At 41.3% G+C, this 17,008-nt stretch overlaps 1 protein-coding gene across 16 annotated transcripts in view; it reads left to right on the top strand.

Moving 5' to 3' along the window:
- Positions 1–14: 14 nt before the first annotated feature.
- DEPDC5 (DEP domain containing 5, GATOR1 subcomplex subunit) overlaps positions 15–17,008 on the top strand; it is a 46,460-nt gene continuing 29,466 nt past the window's right edge. For 11 of the 16 annotated variants that reach the window (XR_008469087.1, XR_008469088.1, XR_008469089.1 and 8 more), the window contains exons 1-22: positions 89–557; positions 1,360–1,477; positions 2,233–2,320; positions 3,028–3,074; positions 3,556–3,641; positions 4,441–4,524; positions 5,191–5,240; positions 5,744–5,813; positions 6,161–6,239; positions 7,180–7,241; positions 8,116–8,185; positions 8,570–8,642; positions 9,375–9,478; positions 9,803–9,877; positions 10,196–10,330; positions 10,817–10,878; positions 10,985–11,058; positions 12,093–12,162; positions 12,705–12,741; positions 13,469–13,589; positions 14,639–14,862; positions 16,427–16,630. Coding sequence is in view for 13 of the 16 variants with exons in the window: in XM_054219151.1 (XP_054075126.1) it covers positions 1,420–1,477; positions 2,233–2,320; positions 3,028–3,074; positions 3,556–3,641; positions 4,441–4,524; positions 5,191–5,240; positions 5,744–5,813; positions 6,161–6,239; positions 7,180–7,241; positions 8,116–8,185; positions 8,570–8,642; positions 9,375–9,478; positions 9,803–9,877; positions 10,196–10,330; positions 10,817–10,878; positions 10,985–11,058; positions 12,093–12,162; positions 12,705–12,741; positions 13,469–13,589; positions 14,639–14,862; positions 16,427–16,630 (1,873 nt within the window). In the remaining 3 variants the exon portion in view is untranslated. Of the gene's footprint in view, positions 558–1,359; positions 1,478–2,232; positions 2,321–3,027; positions 3,075–3,555; positions 3,642–4,440; positions 4,525–5,190; positions 5,241–5,743; positions 5,814–6,160; positions 6,240–7,179; positions 7,242–8,115; positions 8,186–8,569; positions 8,643–9,374; positions 9,479–9,802; positions 9,878–10,195; positions 10,331–10,816; positions 10,879–10,984; positions 11,059–12,092; positions 12,163–12,704; positions 12,742–13,468; positions 13,590–14,638; positions 14,863–16,426; positions 16,631–17,008 lie in introns of all 16 variants that reach the window. The other 5 variants (XM_054219145.1, XM_054219148.1, XM_054219142.1 and 2 more) reach the window with 3 other exon arrangements.

Here is a 17,008-nt window from a genome sequence, read left to right as displayed (position 1 = left end):
GGTGTCATGTGACGCGCGCGTGCTGGCTCGGTGGCCCCGGATGCGGAAGTGGCGGGCGCTGCCTGAGGGGTCTCGTCGGGACGGTGTCGCCGTAGCCGGCCGCCGGTGGGGGACACGGGACCGGGAGGTCAGGGCCCTGCGCTCGTCCCTTGCCCCGCTCTGTGGGAAGGGCTGGGGCTGCGCTCAGGCCCGCCGCAGGGAGGCCGGCTCCTCCCGCGGCGGCCGGGCTCCCCCGCTCCCCTTCTCCCGAGGTCGGGCCCCTCGAGGCTGTCGGGTTCCGCTGCTGCCGGGCCGCCTCTCGCAGCTGCTCCGGGTAGAAGCTCAGGCGTTGCGCTTTCCTCCTCGAACGCGGTTGTGTAGGCCTGGCCTGAGGGACCGCCGGTGTCTCGGCGGCCGGGGGTGGCTGGCAGTGGTCGCGGCGGGTCGGTTCCCCCCGAGTCGGCCGTGCGGGGCCCGGCGCTGCCGGCCCGGCTCACCTCGGGCGTCATCGGGGCGAGTCCTGCCGCCACATGCTGCGGGACTGCCAGGCCCGCACCGGCTCCGAGTTTGAAGACTCTGTAAGAGTTTATTTTAACGCATTTTGGACGTGCGAGTTTTCCCCAGTGTGTCTTTGTAGCTCGGGTTTGAAAGGCATACTTTAGAGTTCCTCTGCGTTCTGATTTGCTGTAAGAATGCAATTATAGCAAATGCATTATAACTAGAAGAGACTATATTTTAATTTAATAACGTGGTTGTAATTTTATGAAGAAAACCTTGTTCCTACTGATATTTTCCAGTTTAAATGCACTTCTAAAAAGAGTAAACTTCAAAGGAGGACCTTTACTTTTACAATATGCTTTACTTTAAATGGAAGTGGCAGGAAGAAAAAAATGCGATAGCTAATGCAGTTGAAACAAAGTAATGCAATCCAATGCCACAAACTTAAGTGTTTGTGTCTGTAGCGCTGCCCTCTGCTGGGTACAGCTCTGCTGTTGGTGTGAAATCATGTGTTTGTGGATTCCAGCATCTTTGAAAGATGTGGAAAAAGACGTGTGAAAGAGGAAAAAAACCAGAAGATACAATTGGCAATGGGCATAAATCTGGGTATTCATTTTAATACGTTTAACACAAGGTTCAGAATTTATCCTTGAAATATAAAAGAGGTGATTTTAGAGAGTGGTACTAGCTCTGACAGGAGTGCTAGTAGAAGAGGTTGTTACTAAACTTTTAGTTTGATGTTTATTAAACTTTGTAATGTGCCTGCCTTTCAGGTGTGGCATTCTTGGCTATCTGGTGGTACAACATCCTTTGTTCATGCACAGAGTATAAAGAATGGTTTTGTAATGATGGGGTCTGTGTTTGCGTTCATTTCCGTATTAGATATGCAAGATGTCTTCAACTGTTTGTACTCGAAGCAGCTGAGAAAAACTGGAATTCAAGATGAGAACCAACAAGGTGTACAAGCTCGTCATACATAAGAAGGGTTTTGGAGGCAGTGGTCAGTATCTCCTGTCTCATAACAATGAGGCCAGCACTTTGTTACTTAATTGAAAGCAATTAACTGATTTATTGGTCTTTTTAACAAAACAGTGAAGATGGAACTTTGATGAGAGAAGCAGTAATACCAGCCAGAGTTTGGAAAGGTCTTTTTTAATAGCAAGATACAGCAGAATAAAGTTGCATTTCTCAGAGCAGAATGAGATTACACCTACAAAGTAACATTGCTTTATTCTCCCTCTTCCCTTTTGTTGTGTCAGTTTTGTTTTAACCTTGTATTTCAGTCACTCTTAATAAGTGACAGACAAGTCAATAACTTATGACTGTGTGTAGATGTCTTTCAGTGTACTAAGAAAAACATCCTTTATTTGATTGTTCTCTATTTCTAGACTTAAAATTGTAGCATGTTAATAAAGCTCGTTAAGATTTCTGTAGCTATCTGCTTTCCTACTGATGTTTGTTATAAGGAAAAATACAGAAGAAGATTCTGGTCGCTTAATTAAGGCACACTCTTTCACTGAACAAATCTTTTGTGAAAGTTCTGTGATTTGAAGGAAAAGTTTTTGCCCACAAGAGTGGCAAGATTGAAGTGGCTGGGTAGGAGCACTGTCACGTGCTGAATGTAACACATTGCTGACTTGTTGATCCTGGGCTACTGTATTAAGTAGAGTAAGCTGTTGTGCACAAACGTGCAAGCATCTGTGTTTGGTATATATCTGTTCATTGCGGTTTTCCTCATTCATTTGTGTCTTGTAGATGATGAACTGGTGGTGAATCCTAAAGTATTTCTTCAAATCAAGCTGGGAGATGTTGTCGAAATTGCACATCCCAATGATGAATACAGGTGAATTCTCTTTTTGCTGATACCAGTCAGGTGTGCTTAGAACACTGAAAGGGTGTGTTCATGTGCAGTAGCTTCTAGAGTGAGAGGCTCTTAGAGGTGGTATAGCTTTGCTTCAGGATGCTGCCATAGTTGTGGGTTGGTTTTTTTCTACCGGAAGAAAAGTAAAGGATATAACTATAGCAGGAGCTGTTCCTTGAATTTTGTGGAATTCTGTGTGTTTGGTGTTAGTTTGCTGACCTTTCATTGGGCAAGTAGCACCTGAATATGGAGTCTACAATGTCTTATCCTCTTCATAGAGCTGCTGTTACGAAATGATTATTCTTCCATCCTATAGTATGTCCTAGGCAAAATTAAAAGTTCCTGGTCAGCTGTAAAAACATAAACCTTCTTATACGAAGCTGTTCATCCTGCGGCCCCTATCTGAAAAGGAGGAGTACACTTGTAGAAGGTTCTGAGAAGTTCCTGTGTGACTTACTTTCCCATTTAGAATATCATCTTTACCTAAAGAGTACTTTATAATTATAATAGGTATAAAGAATAAGATGGTGATAGGCAGAGCGGGTGATGTATGAAGCTTTCTAGGAAACGTCAGTGTTTCTCTTTAGCTTATCCCATGCTCCGTGTTACTATATAGTTTTGAGAGAGATTTACCAGAGTAGACTGTTGGTATCTCAGCTTGTCTACCTTTTTTCTTTTTTGCATGCTAGTCCCCTGCTTCTACAAGTGAAGTCACTTAAGGAAGATTTGCAGAAAGGTAAAACCTTCAACTCCATAGTATACATGGTAAAATCATAGGCAAAGATTATGTGATTGGGCTGTACTTGTGATTGACTAATGTGTATATTTTAAGAAAATCAATGCTTAGTCTAGTTAAGAATGGAAGAATTATAATTTTATCAGAAAATGAATAGCCCATTTTAAATCTGCTTATGCTTGAGTAAGGTGGGGTATGGTTTAAACAAAATTGGCTTTTTAGCCTTACATTTTTATTTCTGCATTTTCTGACTAGCTTTATATCGTTTCATCTTGCGGGAATTAATTCAGACTAAACTTTGAGTTTATCTTGCCTGCTTTGATTTTATTGACTCTTAAATTGGGCCATAACTGAACATAACTCTTGCTGAGGCCCTGAGTGTTTCATGACTATCTCACTGTATTGCTTTTGTACTTGTAAAACACTTGAAGCCTTTTGGGGATGTTCATTTCTCAGTCGTCCTTTCTTATTTTTGTGGCAGAAACTATAAGTGTGGATCAGACAGTTGCACAAGTTTTCCGACTGCGGCCATACCAGGATGTCCATGTGAACGTTGTTGACCCAAAGGTGTGTGGCTTTGTGACTTTTTTTACATCTGTCCCTTCACTTAGCTCACATTGGAGCCCTGTGAATTTTCATCTACAGTATACTGGAAAAAAAGGCATTTATTTTTTATTGAAAGGTATTTAGCCTTCTTTCCTAAGAAAATGAGACTTGGGCAATTGAACTGTTTGTTTGGTCGTTATGTGTCTCTCTCTTCTCTCCCTACCATCCCTGGTCTCTCTTTGAAGTCTATGGACCAGCTTCAACACAGCTTGATAGAAATTTAGAAATTTCAAACATTCCAGAAATTCTGGATAACCAGAGACCGTAGAGAGAGATAGTAAGTGGCCTAGTCAAAAGAAGAGCCATGGCATGGATTTGCAGCATTTGACACCAGAGAGCCTTGTAAGAGAGGCATCTCTTGTAAATGTCCCAACTATCAAACGAGCTTCAGTCAGAGCTTACATTCAGCACAAGGCAAAAATCTGCAGGAAACGAGGCTTCTTTAATGTCATGAACAATGAAGTAATTTCTTTAACTTGTGCTTCCAATTTGCACTGAGACTTGCAGCACAGATTTAGTCCTTGGGTTTTTTCTGGTCACATTGTGCAGTGTCTTGCAGCTCACAGTAGTTCCAGTAGTTCCATGCCCAACTTTGGCAGTTAATCTGATGGGACTTCCCTCTTATCTTGCATCTGTTAGTGGTATTGACTTGATTTAGAACAGCCTTCCCGGTAACATTTGGTTCTTAATGGAACAGATTGAAGGGTGCTACTTAGAAACAACAAGTAAAACCTAGGCACTGTTTTCTTCCGTTTCCCAGGAGGTGACCTTGGACTTGGTGGAGCTGACCTTTAAAGATCAGTATATTGGGCGCGGGGATATGTGGCGACTGAAGAAAAGTTTGGTAAGGCCTCTGCTGTCCTTATCTGTATGGTGGAGGTGATTACTTAGCTGTTTCTTTGCTTGCTATAAAAGAAAATAAGTGTTTTACAAAATACAGAAAACCAAGGACAAGACCAGCGTCAGCAGCGCCTGAGGAAGTTATGCTGTAAGTGGTACATCAGAGTTGGAGAAATGGATGTAAAAGCGTTGCAGAAAAAAATAATCCCATCATTTCCTGCTGTATTGCAATAATGTTTATTACTGCCTTGAGCACTGAAAATGCTGTTGAGAGTTTTCTTATGTTCTGAATTTTAATGATTCACTGCATTTGGAAGGAATTGAATCCAAATGTTTTTCAAATAGAAGTATGCTAATGTATCCCCTCTCCAATAGTACCGCTCAATAAGCAACTGTGAGAAGATTTTGTTTCTGCATCCCTGAATTGCAGTTTTTGGCTCTCTGAAGCACAGTGGATTAGACAAATGAACCCAATAAAAGTTCATGTGTCTGTTTTCTGTTGTCTGTTGCAGAGGTTCTGTAGGCTGAGGTATTAGTAGTAAATATGCTTAGTGGTGTTTGTGATTTTATGGCAGAAGTCAGGTACCTGAGCGTGAATGGTTTTTTTTGTAAATTGGTCTGCTCCCTCTGAGCCTACTGTTCTTTAACACCTGTAACTATTCTTTCTTAGGTCAGCACATGTGCGTATGTCACCCAAAAGGTTGAATTTGCGGGCATCAGGTCAGTGCCTCTTCTGAGGGCTTACTGTTACTTATGACTTTAGATTAGTGAGTCTGATAAGTGTATCCGATCTTTGAAAAATCCTTGGCACTTGTAGAGATTCTGTCTGCACCATGGGGTAGGGTAAGGCTTCTATCTGATTTGGGGTGAAAGAAACTAATAGTAGGACAGCCAGCCGCACTTGTTGCCTCTGATGGATGCCGTATAATTTTCCTTTTACCTCTTATATTTCTCCCCTTCCCAAGATGTTAATAGTTCAGATGGGGGTTACTTCAGTTGCTGTTGAGATGACAAAGGGGCAACAAAATGTCCATACGCAGAGGGAAACAGCTGTCTGACATCTTTTGGATTAAAATCGGGTTTTAACCAAATAAACTTCTACTCTGTCTTCAGGTCACCCTTGAATACAGATTTTAGTATACCCCTTTATTTGCTCAAATATTGATTCTCTCATCTTCACATTCACTGTGGTTAGCAAGTGTTCTGTGCTCCTTTTCTTCCAGGGCGCAGGCAGGTGAACTGTGGGTAAAGAGTGAGAAAGTCACCTGTGGATACATCAGTGAGGACACCCGGGTAAGAATTCAGGGAGCAGGGGAAAGGAAGTTTTTCCTCTTCGTTTACTTGCCAGGTTTCTTGTAATTCTGTCTTGCTTGCAGATTTGTATGGATCATTTGAATTGGCTGTATTGTAACGTGAAGAATGGCAATAAATTCAGGAGAATGAGTGATTATTAAACTTCAACTCTTCTGCGCTGGCAGCACTAGGAATTACTCAGGCTGTTGAAATGCCAGCTCGTTAGAGGGGAAATTCCCTATGATGCAGTGGGCACAGTCATATAATTTGCTCTGTAGTTAACTTCTGCATTTGGCCCTTCTAATGAATGTACCTTGTTTTAAATAAGGTATTTTATTCTTTTGCAGGTGGTCTTCCGCTCCACTTCTGCCATGGTTTATATTTTTATCCAGATGAGCTGTGAAATGTGGGATTTTGATATTTATGGTGAGTAGGTAACTGACCTGCCTAATCGTGAATGTGGATGGCAGCAGCTGTCCTTTCTGTCCCTACTAGAAAACTGCCACTAGTACTTGTATCCGCCACTACTAGAAAACTAAAATACCCTGTCTTTGGCCTAGGTGGTGCTCTGAGGTGTCTTCTTAGATCCTTACTTGCTGTGTCATGCTTTTGTGTCTCCTGGCTATTTGTAATTTTCCTTTCCCCACTGTTGGGCTTGGTGCCATTATCTCAATGGTGAAATCAAGCAGGCAACTGATTATGAACCTTGGAAAGGTTTTCTGTGGATATAAACGTGTTTGGTGATGAGGGAAGGTGCAAGCCTGTGTGAATCCTGAAACTAGAAATGTATGGAAGTTCTGTGCAAACAGAACCTTGATGTTTTAGATTTCTCTTAACTTTGGCTTAGCGAGGAAGCAAAACCCCCACCTTAGCCCAGGTAGAGTCAGCTAGAAGTGTTACAACTTCAGGCATTAAGAATGAGTCACTTATCTGTGACTCATTGTCTGTGTCACTGTCCCAGTTTTTTTTCTGGCTTAATTTTTTAGCAAACCTCTTACCACTTCCTTTGACCATGTGTTCAGGCATATGTAACTGGGCAACTATTCAAAACTGAGCAGGGGATCAGTTGTGCATACTATGCCTAAAAGATGGTACAGATGCTTTCCCAGCATGCTGCGAATGTGTTGGAAAAAATGAATTTAAAGGTCAGATCCTTTTGATGGTAAGAGTCTTGTTTACATCCTCTGAAACGTAGTCATGCTTTTCAGTCTTTTTATCGTCTATGCTTTAGTGGTATTAGCATTCATTATGCACACAGTTGCTCTGATTCTAATAAAAATAGTTGTCCTAGAATGTCAGGGCTAAATATACCCCATAGTTTAAGTGACTGCTGTTATTTCATGCTTTGGAGATGTTTACTTTGCAGGGGACCTATACTTTGAGAAAGCTGTGAATGGTTTCCTTGCTGACCTCTTCACAAAATGGAAGGTAAGTAGCTACTTGAGTTCATCCTGTTCTGAAAGAACAAGCCAATGCCATCTTAATGAGCCCATTGATGTGCCAGTTTGAGGAAGACCCAGGTTGTTAAGGCAGTGCTAAGATTTACAGGACTATGAGAGGTGGCTCCTGGGCGTTAAGAGTGGTTACTGCAAGTCTGCATTAAGTCATATATGTGCCAAGTGGTTGTCCTGAATGTTAAGGAGAGCAGGAGCATGCCCAACAGATTTGTCTCATTTTCATTGTGCTTTTTGTCCGTTGGAGAGTTATTAGGAGCCCTGTGTGACATGTCTGTGAAATGCCTGTTTTGCTTTTAGTACTACTATACCATGTTGGGCCTGAGCGGCGCTGGGGCTTACAGGGCTTTTCCAAGTTTTTCCTTGTGAGGCGATAGCCAGTGTGCTCTTTACAGCTTAATTCCATTGCATGCATTAGCACCATAACTGTTTAGTGAAGTTTTAATTTTTTTGTTTTTCTGGAATTGTTAGAGGTATCTCTCTAAACAGTAACAAATAAGAATATCAAATTGCCATGAGTATGTATAAACAAATTGAGTCAACTGTCTTTATTTTTAAAACAAAAATCTTATATCTTGGCAAGTGTAGAGAGGAGTTTCTCTAGAGACTGGTGGAAAGTGCTCCTGTTAAATGTGATATAGCCTAGAAGTACAGAGTCTACAGGACAGACCATTGTGTTATTTCATAGAGGCATATGCAGATATATTAATACAGCAGTCTACCTTTTTTTAGTTACCTTTGATCCTAGGTGTGAGCTGCAAGAGGGTGTTACTCTATGTGTATATACACAGTTTTCTACTGAATGTGACTCTTAAGGTTTTCTTTTTTCATCTGTTCTTCTTGGACAGGAGAAGAATTGCAGCCATGAAGTGACAGTGGTTCTATTTTCTAGAACATTTTACGAAGCAAAATCTATAGGTATGTAAATTCCGTATTTTCATGTTTATGTTTTTAAACCTATCTCCTTCTCTCTTGAAAGTTGGTCACAGGCTGCCAATGACTTTTTCCCCCTATTTTTTATGTCCATGTCCAATGTATTCCCTACCAAGCATAGTGGACGCACACCCATTCTTATGAAAGTACTATAGTGAAACCCTTACATAGAAGAATATGTGTCAAGCTTTCCTTATCATACTCAACCTGTCATATTGTTTTAAAAGCGTTTTTAATATTGTGTAGGAGATCTGATATTTCTCAAAGTTGAGGGTTTCCTTCTAATGGAAGTAACAGCTCCTTAGTAGAAAAGGTGAGTCATTTCTATACAAGAGCATAGGATAATATGTGCTTTTGCTTCTGTTTCAGATGAGTTTCCTGAAACACATCGTGCATCAGTTCGTCAGGATCATGAGGGAAGATTTTATGAAGATTTTTACAAGTATGTCTTTCTCCCAGTTCTTTCACCTCTTGTCCCACATATGTATGTGCAACTTGTGGAGAGTATCATGTTATGAACTATAAGACCTTGCAAGGAATTAAGATAGCGAAAACCAGCTATGAAACTGTCAGCAAATTGATGAGTAGTCCCCATGCCATCTGTGAGTGTGCACACGTATTTGGTATGTCAGTCTTCCACCTGCATGTGAATAATGTATTGTCTGTGCTGTATCCGAATTGACAATAAACTTAGAAGTTTTGTAGTGTTGGGAGTAGTTTTTGCATAAGGCTTGACTGTTCTCCAGATCTTTACGTTCTTGAGTAGGTGAAGAAGAGATGCTGCCATTGCTGAAACCACAGGTGACCCCAGTTAGGTACTGGAGCTGTTTGGCTGATGGTCACAACAGATGCAACTCTCAAAGCTTTTATTTGATTGTAAACTTGGACTTGTTAATGACCTTACTGCTTTGCAGAACAGTATGATATTTGACATACAATGTTGATCGCCCATTAAGAAGTGAAAGATTATTCTGGCTGGGGATGTGCCCAGCTTTGTGTGTGCATCTACACCTTAGTGATTGCTACGTGTATGCAGTAGTTCTAACGTGCTGCCTAACAGAAGGAAGAAAGACTCACCTTTTTGTGCATTCCTTTTTTTATAGTTTGTTCACCCCTTCTCACTTCCTCTTCATAGCTTGCTTTCATGATCCTCATTGAGTTGTACTCTTTCTAGAGTTGTAGTTCAGAATGAGAGACGAGAAGAGTGGACTTCGTTGCTTGTGACCATTAAAAAGCTTTTCATCCAGTATCCTGTGTTGGTACGACTAGAGCAAGCAGGTATGAGAATCCTCCTTACTCATGCTTTTACCCTTCTCTTCCCCCCCCCAATTTTTTTAAGTTGTCTCTAAACTCTCTAGTTTCAGTTGGAGTCTGGTATTGTACTTAGTGCTCCCCTGGCTAGGTTATTTTGCTTGGATCTTTTTGTGAGATATACCAATACCAATTTTGCCTGTAATTTGTTGGAGTGATAGGATTTACTCCAAATGTAGTTTTATTTTGTTGTCGTTTTTGTGTTGGTTTTTTGTGCTTTTTTTTTTAAAAAAAGCTAGTCTATACAGAGGTGATTTTTTTCTTTTTTTTTCCTTCTGCACACTTGTCCAGAGGGCTTTCCTCCAGGTTACAATTCTACCTCAGCACAAGGGAACTACCTGGAGGCCATAAATCTTTCATTCAATGGTAAGTTGTGAACAATGGATAAAAATATCTGGGAGGAATCATTAAAGCAGCTGCCAATAAATGGGTATGGACTTCTGTTGCCTGTTTTTAACAGGTTCCCGTCTTCTCTTCTGTCCTACTCTATCTCCTGTAGTTTTATTAACATTTATTGGTTGGACAAGGCTGTATATAGGCCCTCCCATGCTTGCATGTGCTTTGTGGAAACTTGTTTAATACCGTTGTTAATAGAAAGTCATCTCCCTTGCTTTGGAAAAAAAACCACCCCAAAACGTCTAGCATCTTTTTTTTTTTAATGTATTCCCTAATTCTTTCTCTTAGTGTTTGACAAGCATTACATAAACCGGAACTTTGATCGGACTGGCCAGATGTCTGTGGTTATCACACCCGGTGTGGGTGTATTTGAAGTTGATCGACTCCTTATGATTCTAACCAAACAGCGGATGATAGACAATGGTAACTAATGATACTGTGCAGTCCTTATGAGGCAAACAGATATATTTGGAAAAAGCTGTAGCCTTTTCTTGCTATGAAAAGTAGCTATAGTAACTTGTGTACTCTGGGGTACAGCTGGAAGACTTGTGTCTGCACTTCATATTGAAATGGGCAGATTTTCGGAGAACTTACAGGCATTTAATTTCTTTTGTTTGTGATAGAGAACTTTCCTCAAAGAGGGAGAGTTCCTCTATAGAGGCCTTTCCCTTAAAGGATAATCTTGCATGACTTGAATTAGTTTAGAAGAAACATTTCTTTTTATCCCCAGTGGCACTGTTGGTTTGTAACCATACCACAGGACTGTTAACTACCATTTTCAGTATAATTACATCTTAAAATCTGATATAAATACAAATTGGGCCTTCAGCTCAAATTGATGATCTGTTTTGGCTTAGCATATCAGTCCTGCTTGGTAGATAGCAGAACTCTGCTGTTCTTTGTTTACAGGGATAGGTGTGGACTTGGTATGCATGGGAGAGCAACCATTGCATGCTGTACCGCTCTTCAAGGTAATGCATGCTTCTGTTCCCTTCTTTCTGCTCCTGCTGGCAATGTTACTCATACTGTGACTAGCTAGACACAAGTGGCTGCTATGCTTCTAAATTACTCTTACAGCTCCATAATCGCTGTGGACCTGGCGACTCCAGATTGGGTGATGACTACAATATTCCACACTGGATAAACCATAGGTAGGTGAACTCTGTCAGCCTTTGCTGAACGCTTCTGTTTTGCTTTCCTCTTTATAATCCGTTGAATTCTCTTTCTTCTTTCATTGCAATGAAAGGAGATGCCTATCTATCAGAGATGATAGGCAATTTGCAGAGGAAAAGGTCTTGATCTTAAGCTCTCTTTCCAGCTAACTTAGTTCTAGCCTTTAGTTATGCTTGAAGAAAGTCACGAAGCTAAACAAAAAATACAATCACTTCAACTAGATTGGTTATTAGTGAAAACAAATACATCCCAAATGAACAGTTACGACTAGAGAAAATGTGGATAACATGGGTAAATGTTGGAACAGTTGCAGGAAACACTGAGGCTTTGTGTTAACATTGCTTTATTCCAAGACATGGTAGGTTTCCTTTCTGCTTTCTGTTAAGCATTCCGTGCCATAGTACTCTCTTTTCTTTCCCAACACATAGAGATCAGGGCTCAGAATGAAAACTACCTCTTCAGTCTTTGTTCTGCTGTACAGTTTATTTTTTTTGCTCTCTTTTAATACCTCATTTTATCTATATGTGTTAATCGACTGTCCTGAACATTTACCATTTGTGGATTGCTTATACCCAGTATTTTTGAGCGGCTGGGAGGGATCTGGATCCGATATTTGCCATAGAGGAAAAAGGTGTTTAAAGGCTTATTATAAGCCAAAGGCAGGATTTAAAATATTCAGATGACAATAAGCATATCTTAATGAATAAATTATTTAAAATGGGAGGAGGTCTGTAGTTTTCAAGCAGCTGATGTGAATCATTGCTGTCATATAAATTAGGGAGAGAGTTGTCTAAACTGCACAATACGGTATAGACAGTGAAAGTGATACTTTTCTGTAGAAAGAGGAAGTGAACTGGGGAATGCACATGTAAGCGTATTGTCTTATGCAGAGAAAGGTATCCTCTTTTCTCCCTCTAATACCTAGCTCAAATGCGTGGGCTGTTTGCTGTGTAGCTAACCAACTATGTTCAAGTCTTACAAGACAGCTGAGCCACTCTGATTTTCCTTTCAGTTTCTACACGTCCAAGAGCCAGCTCCTGTGTAACAGCTTCACTCCACGGATCAAGCTGGCAGGAAGGAAAGTAGGTATCTTTCTGATTTATCTTTTTTTCTTATTAACTTGTCAAGTACCTTTTCTTAGCCAAGCATCAGAATCTTTCTAAGTATTCCAACAGTTGTAACTAAGTTTCTGTGTTAAAAGACAGTGAAAGCAAAGCTGTAATGATTGTTGTAGGGATTGGAAATGAGGGACTAGTTTATAGATCTTTCCTTTCTAGGATGAAACTAGGTGAGAAATGTTTTAGCCACCATAAAAATTATTTTCATTCTGTAACGAAGAACTCTGTGGAGAGGAAGAAAGGTGTTGACAAAGATGTGTTTTTTACACAGGTTTGTGACCGAGTATCAGTATTTAGCACTTCTGGAGTGGTCTGGCTGCTTCGCTGAGTCAGCAGGATAAACTTTAGGTCTGATGCTTGACCACACTGGGGGATATTTCCTTAGAACATGCTAACTGTCTCCCTTTTCTCTGTCTTTTCTCTTGCTATCTCTCTCTCTTTTTTTTGTTTTTTTTTTTTTTTTTTTTTTTTTGGTCACGTCATACTTCCTTTGTTGGACCCTCCAGCCACTGACTGAGAAAGCAAAAAATAACCGAGACGCCTGTGAGTAATTCTGTTCTGGAATAATCTATCCCACTGACTCCCAAACTAACAAACAGCGGTAGGAAGATAATGGCACTTCAGCAAAAATGCTACTGATGAGATACGGGAAGGGACAATTGTTGCAGAAAACTGTCAAAACCACATAGTCGTTATCCAGGATGTTAATGTGCCTTCTTGGCAAATAACTAATGTGGAGGGGTGGGTTTCTGTCCTGGCTGCTTGTCACCTGGCGAGAGGAATAGATGGTATCAGGCTGGTGTGCTAGTGGAAATGTTTGTGGTAGTAGGTCAGGAGGCATTCACTGGCTTGGGATGTTGTCAGCGCTATGACCACAGAAGAGGGAGAAGCCTGCATTCGTTTAATACCACCTTGTTTCAGGTAGATGTACATTCTAAAAGTGAGGCTGTCCATTCTTTCAAAGATGCTTTAAAGTGTGCTGTTCCCTTATGAGGGAACTTGAGGCATCTGTTCGTATAAGGATTGATTTGTTGATTATTAATTTAATGTCTTGGATATATGGGGGAAAGGTAGTAGGGCCTCAGCAACCTTGATTCAGAGGCACCAATCTTGATAATGGAGCTGCTCCAGCTGTTCTGCTTATGAGACTTTTGTATGTGATTTCTTTTGGAATATATACTTCTGTTAGTGGTGAGAGTTGGATACTTGTAACTTGCAGATTTTGAACATTCTTGAGTGAGGTTCCAGTGCTATATGATTTTTATTTCAGCATTAGGGGCTCCAAAAGATGCCGAGAATGCCCTGCCTATCCAGGTGGATTACGATGGCTATGATGCCCAGGTGTTCAGACTGCCAGGCCCATCCAGAGCCCAGCGCTGTACCACTTTCAGGTAAGAAGCTTGTGAGTGTACTAGTTCTAGAGCAGCCGTGTTACGGTGTATTTCTTGTTGTGTAAAATGCTTTGAGAAATATAAGGAGCATTAAGCTCCACATGCTTACAATTGAACAAAAAGCTTTATCTGTAGCTAGTATTTATGGCCAGTTGTCTGGTATTTTACTGCTAAGATAGTGTGTGGGATCTAGGAAAAGGCATAAGTATACTTTTTCCCTACATCATTAATTTTGTCTGAAGTAGTTCCTAGCAGATTTTGCAAGCTGGGTGAGAAAGTACTTGCACAATAGACCTACAGTTGTAGAAATGACACTAGTTTGATGCACTGCTTAGTAACTGGTACTGGACCAGAGTGGCGGGGAACATTCCCTGAAAATGATGCTTTTCTGAGCGAGAGAAGAAACAGAGAAGCTGAGTGCAGGTTCTCAAATATTCTGTGGCCTTTCCTGTGAGAAGAAAGACTAATTATCCTCAGGTCCTGGCCAGATTCATTGAACAACCTATAAATTTTAGTGCTTTTTAAAGAACATGGGTTTGATGAACTTCAAGTATTTTTTACTTTCCTCCTTTCAGTAGTATTGCCTAAATCTGAGGAAACTGTGTACGTGCACTCACTTGTTAATAGGAGATGCTTGTAGAAATCCATGCTGGAAGATGCCAATGCAGTTTAGTAGTTAATAATTCCAAGTACGTTCCCTATACCTATGTGTTCCTAGCACTGTAGGCTCGAGTCTAGTATCTTGTAGACCATATCTGTATTACCAGCTTGGTGTGGTGTCTGTACAATTGCAGAAGGAGTCGAGCATGCTCTTTTCACAGACGTTGTGCTGGAAGCTTTTTGAAGTTCTGTTCTTCTATTGTGTGATGCACAAAAACTATGTAGTACCCACATAGTCAAAAAAAAAGTGGTAACTTCCTTGTAGTCCTCTTCTTGAGTTCACCTGTTGAGTATTGACTCTCTTACATGACTTGGGCCTGCTCAAGTCCCTTGATAACTGAGGAATGAATCTCTTTTACATATCACTGGACATAATTCTTTGTTTTCAGCAGGTCTGTGAGGGAGAGAGAAAGTCGTACCAGAAAGAGCTCTAGTTCCTATGACGTCTCATGCAGCCCTTCTCTGCAGAGCCGCACGCTGCCCCCAGAGGAGGTGAGGAGCCAGGCTTCTGATGACAGCTCGCTGGGCAAGATCTCCAACATCCTGATGATCCCACGGCCTCATCTGCACCAGTGTGAAGTCAGCAGCTCTTTGGGCTATACCAGCACCAGAGGTCAGCCTGGGGCAGATGGGAAAAGTGCATTGGGTGGTGACAGGGGAGGGAGTAGGTGGAAGTTTGTGTTGGCCACTGCCAGGCCAGCACAGAGGAGATGGTGCTTATGTTAGCGTTCATTGTACACCTTTTCTGCAGCTCCAGCTATGCCTTGGCTGTGCATTCTCCCTTTGTTATCCTTGTCCAATTCCATTGCTTTTTTTATTGGCTTGTCCTAAATAGAAGTGTCCTGACACTGATTTGCTCTTTTCCCTTGTCTATTGCCTTCTCTAATATTTGACTATTCTCCTGTGCCTGCCTGCAAATGTTGGACGTATACAAGTAACTTTTTATTATCCAGGTCACCTATAATCTGTCAAATGAGAATTGGTCTTAGTAGTGAGCCCTGGGGGACCCTGCTTATAACTTCTCTCTATGGGGATTTGTTGTCATTAAGAGTCACTTTCCGGATCCTTCCTTTTGACACCGTACTGCTGAGCTGTCTTGGTATGTTAGCAGTACTCACAGTTTCCTTTTTTTCCTTCCAATTTAATTTTGTTCTCGGACAGTATGCAGTATCTTCCATGAACCCAGCTCGTTTCTAGGTAAATTGCGTTCCTCCTGCAATTGCTTGATCTTCTGTAAAAATCTGTCCCTGAAGGCTCTTTATGTGTGGTTTGTGGTTTTTTTTTTTTTTTCCATTCATGCTGTATGACACCTGATACCATATTTATCCTGTTACAAGAATTAGATTTACTGGTGCGGAACTGCTACTTAGAGTACTTCGCATTACATTTACCTTTCATGTTTTCCCCTGTTGTCAGTTAATATACACTTTTTTGTATTTCTGTAACTCCTTTAGTTGTGACCCAGCTGAAGGTGTGCAACTGTGTGGGGATGTGTGTGGAATAGGACTGGTGGGGAGGGAAGAGTCAGAGTAATTGAGGTTTTTCACAGGTTCTAGTTGGCAGTATAGAGTGGTAAATGAGACCCTTCCTTCTCTTTGGGATTTCCATTTGTTGAACAGAGTAATTTCTGCTTAGTCATCTGCTTTATTTCTCTCTTCTATTTCTAAATACCCACATTTCTGTCCTACATTGAAGACTAACGACTAACTGCTAGCTGAGATCGTGCCCCACGTCTCCTTGAAGTAATCCCTTATTTCAGTGGTTAAATCTGAATGTTACAAAAAAGGCATATGTTGCTCAGTGGTAGCTTCTGCTGTGCCTTTGGTACTCATCCTGATGTTTCTGGTGTGACAGTCTTTTGATTTCTCAGGAATTCTCAAAGCTCTGACTAATTCTTCATAGTTGACTGAAGAAGTGGTTTCTTTACGGCTTCATTAGTATAAAGTGACAGAGCGTACAGCAGTGCTGTAATGGCAGATGAAATAATATTCTCTCTTGTCTGGATTCTTGGTTATGTCGTAACTTGTAGACTGTATTGAAATTCCTTTCAGCTTCTCTCCCTGTCTACTCCCCCGCTCTCCTATTCCCACTTACCCTGGGGAATCCTTACATCCTGAAGCAATTCATTCTCTTCTGCTTGGCTTCTCGTGGTCTCACACTGACTTTGTGTTTTCTAGATGTCCTTGAGAACATGCTGGAGTCTCAGCAACGTGACTCCAGTGCCCCTGGGAGGTTCCACGTTGGCAGTGCAGAATCCATGCTGCACATCCGGCCTGGGGGATACACGCCCCAGCGGGCACTGATAAACCCCTTTGCCCCATCCCGCATGCCCATGAAACTCACATCTAACCGGAGGCGCTGGATGCACACTTTTCCTGTGGGTGAGTCTGTTTCATAGTGTATTAGATTGCTCTTACTTTTTCCTTGTCCAAGCACTAACAACAAGAGAACCAATGTGAACTCTGGTGTCTTAACGTCTCTGTGCTGTAACAGGCTGAACTAAGTGTATAGGCTTGATAAATCAGAGATCCTCTTCTTGAAAATGTTACTGTCCGGTGGCAAACTTGAAGCACATCAGGTACTGTGGAACAGTCTTACAGTAGATGGAGGCTGTTGAAGTGAATCATAACTATAATTTGGGTTGACTTTCAGATGCTGAATTGTTCTCATATTTGTTTAGCGCCTTGTAAGTAGACCCTCCAAAATTGTTTAAAAGAATATTCTGCTTCTCTGCCTTCAGAGAAGATGCCAGAGGTTGA

The sequence above is a fragment of the Rissa tridactyla genome, chromosome 13 (genome assembly GCF_028500815.1).
Source record: "Rissa tridactyla isolate bRisTri1 chromosome 13, bRisTri1.patW.cur.20221130, whole genome shotgun sequence".
NCBI lineage: Eukaryota > Metazoa > Chordata > Aves > Charadriiformes > Laridae > Rissa > Rissa tridactyla.
The sequence above is the reverse complement of the archived record's forward strand: the minus strand, read 5'-3'. Positions and strand labels throughout refer to the sequence as shown.